This window comes from Poecilia reticulata, linkage group LG22 (genome assembly GCF_000633615.1).
Source record: "Poecilia reticulata strain Guanapo linkage group LG22, Guppy_female_1.0+MT, whole genome shotgun sequence".
Taxonomy (NCBI): domain Eukaryota; kingdom Metazoa; phylum Chordata; class Actinopteri; order Cyprinodontiformes; family Poeciliidae; genus Poecilia; species Poecilia reticulata.
In genome coordinates this window covers 9,456,227-9,465,250 of record NC_024352.1, presented here as the reverse complement: position 1 = coordinate 9,465,250, position 9,024 = coordinate 9,456,227, and the positions used below count along the sequence as shown (strand labels likewise).

The 9,024-nt window shown below is 42.5% G+C and overlaps 1 protein-coding gene across 1 annotated transcript; it reads right to left on the bottom strand.

Moving 5' to 3' along the window:
• Positions 1 to 1,091: 1,091 nt before the first annotated feature.
• On the bottom strand, positions 1,092 to 7,707 carry txlnbb (taxilin beta b). The gene is made up of 10 exons (XM_008399017.1): positions 7,602 to 7,707; positions 5,522 to 5,793; positions 5,183 to 5,274; positions 4,919 to 5,089; positions 3,762 to 3,956; positions 3,333 to 3,452; positions 3,176 to 3,250; positions 2,999 to 3,091; positions 2,765 to 2,860; positions 1,092 to 1,658 (listed from the first exon to the last, which is right to left on the bottom strand). The coding sequence occupies exons 2-10, from the start codon at positions 5,754 to 5,756 to the stop codon at positions 1,167 to 1,169; spliced, it is 1,569 nt and encodes a 522-aa protein (XP_008397239.1). The 5' UTR covers positions 5,757 to 5,793; positions 7,602 to 7,707; the 3' UTR covers positions 1,092 to 1,166.
• Between the last annotated feature and the right edge of the window lie 1,317 nt (positions 7,708 to 9,024).

The following is a 9,024-nucleotide window of genomic DNA, read 5'->3' as shown; positions in this document are numbered from 1 at the left end:
CGAGTACTTTTTCAAATGTGGCTCTTCAAAGAGATACGTAACTTTTTACACTTCAAACGTCCTCAAGAGGCCAGTCTGTGAAAAACTGCATAACACGTTTTAAATAATTATTTAACTTCTCTGAAATATTTTTTGGTAAATTAGAAAATGCATGCTTAGCTCAAGGTCATTGTGATGCCATGACCTCTACGTTCACCAGTTCTCAACCCAACAGAGCGCTTTGGGGTGAGGTAGAAAGAAAGATTGATGTCATGAATGTGCAGCCAACAAATCACATCAATATGGACCAAAATCTCTGAGGAATGTCTCTGCCACTTTGTTGACTCTATGCCACAAAGACTTGAGGCAGTTCTGAAGGTCTAATTCACACCAAAAGTGTTACTGCGTCAAAAGCACATCTGACACTTCAAATTCGATGCGTCTGCGCTTTGAATGCAGACGCTTCTAATTTTGCTCTAGACCTAATGTTTCACCCGTCTGGTTTACATTCAAAGTCTATGTGGAGGTGCCTCAAGAGCACCTCAGATGCATTAGCTCTACCCGATGTTTTCCAGTGAACACTCTTGACGCTTCAGATGCTCAAAACGCGCCGCAACGGCCCTCGACGCACCTCCACATAGACTTTGAATGTAAACCAGACGCGCCTGACGCTCAAAACGCTTTTGGCGTCAACAAGGGTCTCCCCTGCAGTACTGTCTACCTAATACCCAATGAGAGTTCCCGCTGTGGTGGTATTCTTTAGTTGTGCAGACGTACAGTCTCTTTAGCCCTTTTTAGCCAGACGTAGACAGCTGTTTCTGTTCCAAACATGAGAGACATCTAGAAGTTGGGCATCTCTCATTAGGCCACAGAACGAGAGATGCTCAACTTTTTGGTTTCTAGGTGGGTTTTGGGCATCTCTCCCTTTTGCAGTTCTAGGAGTTTTAATCTCACTTTCTTCATGTAAAGTTCTAAATGTTGGCCTAAAAATAAAGGCTCATTCTATTCTCAACAATGCTTAAAACTCCACGTGTATGATTTTCTTGTGGTAAAATCTAAACGCAACCTCAACCTTTACTCATGGCATAATGAACGGACAATAAAGACAAAGCTCACGTTGGGTTTTTTTTATTAATATTTTTTGTATTCTCACATGCAGCGGGTTTTCTGTCGCAGCGGTTTCTGCATTAATCAACTGACTCCATCTCCCGATCTCGCTGTTCTTGATTTTGATCCTTGTGGATGTCCTGGTGTTTGCTCTCCTCTCCCTGCTTCTTCTCTGGCCCTTCGATGCCCTCGGAGAGTCCATGTGACTGACTATCTGCTGATTCTGTGGGTGAAGTGTGAAATATTGTGAAAGAACCAGCAATCTCTTTCAATAGAGCCTGCTCAGCCTTCAGTTTAGCCAGTGCCTCGGTTAGTGGAGTTGTTTGCGCTGGCGATTCAGCGAAGGCGGGGTTTCCTGTGTCCTGAGCTGGATGATCCTCTTTTTGATCTGTAGGAGCCTCCGGCACATCACCGCCTTCCTTCTGCGCTTGCTCATCAGCGTGTTTGTCTGGTTGAGCTCCCTGTACTTGCTCAGATAGATTCTTTCTTTGCTCCTGTAAAGCCCTGCAAAGACTTTCGAGCTTCTGGTTCTTGATAGTGAGAAGCTCAAACTCCTTTTCCTTGATGGTTCTCTGTTGAGATGACACAGACAAAACTCTTGCAATTCTCTCTGAGGTATTTTCTTACATTACAACAACAAACATCAATGTTTTTATTGAAAATGTATGTGCTAGGTGCATGAGACCCTGAGCAGCATTTTATTTCAGGGCCGATGCCGACAAAGTTTATCTCAATTATGCTACGTTAGATTTACCTGGGAAGTCGGACGTCAGGTCAGGGAATGATGTCACACCAGAGTTGAACAATTTCCTTTTGCAAGTTGGAAATTGGTGGAATTTTTGTGTTGCTAACTTAGCCTGGTAAAAAGCCACTCCGTACGCTGTGCTTTACTTCATACGGAGGATCTGGACCCTCAGCTATTGAGACACGATTGCTTCCTGGAGTTGTGGACTCTTGAAGTTTTATGTTGCGTTCACGCCAAATGTGTTTAATTTGTCAAGCGGGTCTGGTTTACATTCAAAGTCTATGTGGAGGTGCGTCAAGACCATTGTGGCACGTTTTGAGTGTCTAGCACGGTGTGATTTGAACTGCTTGGAGCTTCCAACAGAAAACAACAGACGGCTATCTCACACGTCTGACGCGCCTCAACTTAGACTTTGAATGTAAACCAGACGCATGAAACGCTAGGGGTAGAGTGAATTGTCAAGCTTCCGCAGTCAAAGTGTACACAAGTCGAACTCATTTTTGACGGGCGCAAAGCGTTTGGTGTGAACGCGCCAGTAGACTTTACTCAATCGCCAACATTTGTCCGTGATGCATGTAAGAAGCTTACCGGAAATTGCTTGCGCTGTAAACAACCAGCTGAGGTAGATTATTAAGTAAATATTTCAAACACTGATTGTTAACATACTTTCAAATTATGAAGGCTTTGCTTTGTTAGTATACAACTGGTGCATTTGTTGACCTGTACCACCTAAAAGTGCTGTCGTGTCAGCAGGAGGCGCTAAACGTTCTTAGAGCTCAATTCTACCGCAGGCCGCCTCGTTAACAATTGGGATGATGTAGCAGGTGTTTTCCGTTTGGTTTATCAGTTAACTTGTCTGATGTGTTAGGGGAGGTAGTGTTGGTCTATAAAATCCTTATAATACACTCAAGTTTGTTGAAAATTGTTGCTTACATCAGCCACCATGTCAATGAGATTCTTGTTGCAGCTGTCAAAGCGCGTCTTCCATGAATGGCACTCTTTCTCCAGCTTCTTCATTTTCTTGGCCATCTATACAATACAAACATAGTACACTGCAAAACACTTTTCTTGTTTCTAAAAATCTGGGTGGATCGTTCTCTTTTTGCTTCCTTCAACTTTGCAAGTGATGGGAAACTAGAAGGAAACATTACAAAAAGCCGTTCTTACTTTGTCCATGTCCTGTTTGAAGCCGCTGTAGACGCTGTTGCTCTTCGACACCGTACCTTGGAACTCGTCAAACTTTTTGGAGTACATGTCAAGCTGGGAAGAGTTGACGAAAACATTGGAAGGAAAACAATCTAAAACTGAAATAAAACAAACAAATGTTGCAGATGGCAACCCTACCTGACTCCTCATGTCTGTTTCTTGCTCCTTCAGGCCGCTCAGCTGCAGCTTGTACTCCGCCACTTGTTTAAGAAGCTGTTGTGGTATCGACACATCCCACGTTAATACATGCAGACTCACATTTACTCACAACCCAAACGTGATTCACTGGACGTACGAGCTCTTTCTCCAGCTTGTGCTTCCCCTCAGCCTCCTTCAGGATCAGATTGGCCTGCTCTAGCTTGGTTTCCAGAAGTTTCTCCTTCAGGTCTCTGTGCTTGAAAACTTTTTCCAAGTTCTGGTAGACAATCAAGGGGATTTATGAGTCGCTTTCACGCAGAGAGAAATTTCACTTCTCGCTCGGATTAAGCTTTGGCTGGACTACTGTGTCTAATAGAAGTAAGACCAGGGTGAAAGTTGCAGGTAATGAATGCATGGATGCAGATGCGTCAGGGATTGCGTGAGCACATTGCATCAAATTAACGTGTACTCCCCCCCCCACCCTCTGGCGCAGAGTGAGAGTACGGTTTGACCTTTCTGTGATGTACTGTATCTGCTCTTTAGTTTGGCACAGAGTCGACGGCTGTGTGTGTGGTAAGCTCCATACCGCCTCTCGCTGGTCGTATTGTGCAATGAGGGCCTTGAGTTTCTCTGCCAGGGCGCCGTTCTCCTGACACAGCTTGGTGTTGCGGCTGCTGTGCTCCTCTATCTGGGCTTGGATGTCGCTCAGGGTCCCCTGGAAGTGGGTGGTGATCTCTTTCCTCTTTAAGTCGTCTTCTCTGCACCGCTGCAGCGTCTCCTCCTGCGGGTCAGGGAGGAGCGTTAGCATTTAGCACAGCATTTCCACAGTACCAGTGGTTTCCGAGAAGAGGAAGAGTTTTTCACCAACGTCTCAACACGTTCTGAGAAAACCGACCGCCTGACAGAAAACTGAATTAAAGTGCATCACTTTTTGTTGGTAATAACTTGTGAAAACTCTATAAGTAATCAGATTCATGCTACTTCCTATTTTGCCTGATTTTTCAGAAAACCAAAACAACATTTTTAAATTCACACTATTTTGAGATTTATATAGGACAAAGAAGGATTTCTAATCATTTTCTCCAGCTGCTTGGTGCCTCCAAAAGCAGTGGTGGAGACGGCAGGTTGATCTTTTAAAATTTATAACAGCTCAAACTAAAACTTATTACAGCGCAGACCAGCACAAACTTAGCACAGTTGATCGACATAATGTTTTGTGTGAATTTGTAAATGTTGTGGGGGCTGGTTGACCTTTGATGACCTCGAGAAACGTAACATAATAGCGGCTCAAACAAAACATTTTTGCTACACAAACTGGCGCAAACATTTGACACCAATTTCGTTTAATTTGAAGAAGATGGAGCGGCCAACTTCACTCAGGTAAAACGTCAAGACAGTTATACTTGCAGCCCATGGTGGCTCCGTCTGCAAAGTATTAAAGAGTGAATACTCAAAGTTTTCTGAAAACCTTCGTCCATTTTCCTACCACTTTGCGATATTGTACTCCTTCGTGTTGGTCTTTCACACACAATCCCTACAAAATATGCGAAAGTTTGAAGAAGTAAAGTGTGAAAGTCGGAGTTCAAGTGGCGTGAATACTTTTGCAAACCACTGTGCGGATCTTGAGCTTTCTAATGCGGTTTATGTAGACGCCACCTGTTATTTTAACACCAGCACGGCGCTCGGGTTTGACTCTGTTTGTTTACGCCTGAATGTTTCTGAATGACGTCAGAAGTGACGTACCTTTAAGGTCTTGTTGTGCCTTTGCAGCTCCCTGCAGAGCCCCTCCAGTTTGCTGCGAGCCAGCACCGCCCTGCTGTGCTCGCTCTGCAGCTGGTCCTTCTCCTTCATCACTTGGAGCAGCTTCTTTTGCAGAGTCTTCATCTGCTTCTGGTCACTGCGATGCTCCTCTAGCTGGAGAAACACACACACACACACACACACACATTCATCAAATGTTCATCAAATTAATGTGGGCAGCTGCACGTTGATTTTCCCGTTACTCACCAGCTCAGCGTGCTTCTTTATGATGGTTTCCAGTTTCTGCTCTGGAGTGTCGAGTTTGTTCAAACTTTGCATTAACAGCATGGCCTCCTTACCTGAGCAGTCAGACATCATCCATCATTGTCAACAATGTGTAAAGATGTAAAATTACACAAGCTGTGTAACCCACACTGTGGAAAAACAAAATCCCTTAAAATGACTAAAACGGTGTACAAAAGGTACAGATGAGCTTACACAACTATCAGTTTCAGTAAAACTACAGGACTTTTGCTGACTGAGCTGAATCCGAAGCCATGGAACTTAAAATCGATGCAACGTTCAGGAAAGAAGAAATAACGAGACCTAGATTTTTGAGCATTTTCTTCTCTAGTTTCTGGTCCTTGCGGGCATCTGGCTCTTTGGCAGCTGTGACCTCCTCGATGTCCTCTGGCTCAGCTGGAATCTGGGCTGCCTGGTAGGTGCTAATGATGTCCTCCAGCTGTTGGCCCAGGTCCTCTGTCAGGTCAATGTGGCGATCCTGGGCCGGAGACGCTCCAGGACCGGTGGGGGCGGGGCCGCTCTCCTGACAAGCCTCCATAATCCTCAGCGAGCGCAAACGAGGGAGCGACGCGGCTCTGCAATGGAGGGCACGACAACGTTTCAACATGGAAACGGCGAGAGAAAGATCTCATAAGAAATGTCATTATGACAAATATGTCTGCTGCAATTTAAGCTATTTTGTTGCATATTTATCAATTTCACAGATCTGAAATAGTCAGTTTTATTACTTATTATGTATTTGCTGCTTTTTGTTTCAGAGACAATAAATAAATAATTAAAACGCTGAAGTGCTTGTTTAACCCAGACGCTGTTTGTTGACGTCAAGAAGAAACCTCATTGTTCTTCCGCCATTTTGATCTGAACAACCACATCAGACTTAGCTGAAGCTGATAGTCCACAGGAAGAAATGAGAAAAGGTAAGACAGTGATATTATGTTGCGTAATACTGTTAATGTCAGTGAGTTGAGTTAGAGATGGATGTTTTGCGATGTTTGAAATGGTGGCTTTCTCTCACCATTTAAAACATCCATGTTAGCATGTTAGCTTTGTGATCGTACAGGCACACAGAATGGACAAGTCATCCATTTTGACCAAATGTTAAGTGTTTTGTAATGATGTTGGACTGGATTTTATTTCAATGTCATCTGTGAATGTCAGCTCCTCATTTTCAACTGTGGAGCTATAAAGGTTGAAAAAGGTTATCATTAAGTCTCAACAGCAATATTTCCACTAAATAAATGACATGTTTCATAGAGGAAAAACCTCTCAGACTCAAAGCAAGATGCCAGAGAGCAATAAACTATGGTTTTTTTTTTTTAAATATTAGACAATAATATAATATATTGTTACAATATCATGCTAGCCAACCAGTCACACCTACGTCTTAAACCATATCAGATTCCCTTTCTTCTTTTAAAACCCCAAAACTATGAGAAAAAAACTGCTAAACATTAAAAAACAGAATACAAATGCAATTTTCAAAATTCATTTGATATTGCATAAGTTAAAAACAAATCCGCCAACTTTTGATATATTGCCGAGTTTCACTTAATTATATTGAAAACAATAATGATAACAGTTTTTTTTTTAGTTTTACACAGCATCCTAACTTTTCGCAGGATACAAGAATGTACGTAAACGTACGACAAACGAGATTCAGCGCCAAACATCAGATGCTGGTCAGGGTGTCACGTTGCTTTGACGCAGAGTATGAGAAACATCGCCCTTTTCTGGCAACAGCTCTTCTGTCCAACCAATCAGGAGAGAGCAAATAGTGTGATATAAAGTGACATTGCCTGCCTGTGTTGTGCACACTCACAGTCAGAGCCCGTCTGCGGTGCATAAAATTAGTCCTGCCTTCACGCAGCCTTCGCTTTCACAAGCAGAGCACACGGCACCTGTTCCAGACCCACAAGCTATTTTAGGAACTTCTTAATATGGGCACGTTATTTATTAATTTTTTGTTGTTTCTAATCCAACATCTTGTTGATGTCGGGGTCAGTGAAAACAAGTTCTTTGGCTATTTATATTCACATAAAAGGCTTATGTGAGAGACTCGCTTCGATATTTTGAAAGGAGGTTAAAAAAGCAAATATTAATAAAGAAAGTATTGGAGATATTGTGGCTGGGTACAAAGTTCTCAGTAAGATATTTAAATGTTTCCTCCAACAAGGGAATATCTGTTTGTCGTAAACAAATGACGCTCACTGCGCTGAGCAGCTTCTCGTCTCCAACAAACTCGGTCAGCTTGTCACCACATGCAGCGAAACACACATTAGTAAGTTAGAGAACGACAGAAGCGGCTCCAGCAAACGGCTTTGGCTCATATTTTTGTGTTAGACAGTCCACTAAGAGGAAGGGTCACAAGCAAACGGGGTCTTACCGGGACAAAGGTCCAGAAGAGAAAAGGGAAAGAGTGGCGAGGGGTTTCGGACAGGCGGCCACCAGCGATACGACAGCTGTGATAAGACCGCCTCAAAATAAACCGGGAGAGAGCAGCTCACTCTGAACAGGGAGAGGGAGGATGGAGACTCTCTGCAGCATGGCTGCAATCAGCATGTTCTGCTATTAGTATGTCACTTTTTGCTGCTTTAGTTGTACGTTTACTGTACGACGGGCCGCTGTTACTTGCAGTGTAATTATTTTGACAAATGGGCCTTAAAGAGTGTGGAGTGGCGGAGCAGCAGAGAGGTGGCATGAAAGACGATCCGTCTCTGATTGGCTGGTTTTAGAGAAAAACTCCTCCACAGCGTGAAGGTTAAAAACGTATATAGGTCTTCTGACTTCATGTAGGCCAGGGATGTCCAAAGTGCGGCCCGGTGGCCATTTGTGGCCCTTGGACTGATTTTGTGCGCCCCCCCCCAACTGCAATTCAAAAATGGTACAAATTTGGCCTGTTCATGCAGATGGAGAATTTGTAATCAGGGTAGAAATTGTTACCAATATACTTTTCTTACAAAGGAAAATGTATGGGTTTTTTTTTTCTACAAGTTTTATCAAAAGTAAAATCAAGTTTATCCAGAGACTTTTACTGAAAAGCCAACTTTGCTGAACCCAAATCAGCTTTTATTCTTTCTTAAACTTGTTGCCTGTTGTGTTAGATAAGAGAGGACATGACAGGACTTACACAGCCACTTTGTGTCATGATTATCAAGATTTTTTTTTTTAAATCCAGATTTTGACTTTGAATGAAATCACATTTTTTAATGTTTTACATTCCACCTTTGAAATTCCTAATAGATGTTCTTTAAAATTCAAAATTATCATTAGAAGTAGTGTGATTTTCTAAATTTTGACTTTTATATTTTACAATTTAAAATTTTAATTCAAATTCTAAATCTCATTTTTATTTTAAAGCTCATACTTCTGACTGCACCTGTTTTATAATCAGAAGTGGCGGTATTGTGCATTGTGTCATTTTATAACGTAATTATGTATACATGTTAAGTTGTTATAAAAATGCTGTATGTATCAAACATGACATAAAAGAAATTTGACTTTGCAATTGAAACAACTTTCCTGAAAGGACTCTCCATTTTATAATCATAACTTGGTGTCTGATCATTTTAAGACAAACCATGACCCATATTTTCTCCTAAATGCTTCAGTAGGACAGCAGGGACGACACTGCAGGTCCGATGGACTCCATGCTGACTGACATAAACCTTGAATGTGGTTGAATCTCAGTCGACAAGGTGAGAACTATTTTTGGAGGCATTCATTTCTCCATCCTGCTGCACTCTCTGCCTGCAGTAGCGCATTTTGGCCAGTAGATGTCAGCACAAAGGGTTCAGCCTCTCGGTCTT

What these genes read in the sequence shown, in the direction of transcription:
- txlnbb (XM_008399017.1), bottom strand. Translation starts at nt 5,756, where the DNA reads ATGGAGGCTTGTCAGGAGAGCGGCCCCGCCCCCACCGGTCCTGGAGCG. An exon ending in AATACGACCAGCGAGAGGCG is followed by an intron (nt 3,453 to 3,761) that starts GTATGGAGCTTA and finishes ATTGTCTACCAG; the next exon opens with AACTTGGAAAAAGTTTTCAA. An exon ending in AAACAGACATGAGGAGTCAG is followed by an intron (nt 3,092 to 3,175) that starts GTAGGGTTGCCA and finishes AACTCTTCCCAG; the next exon opens with CTTGACATGTACTCCAAAAA.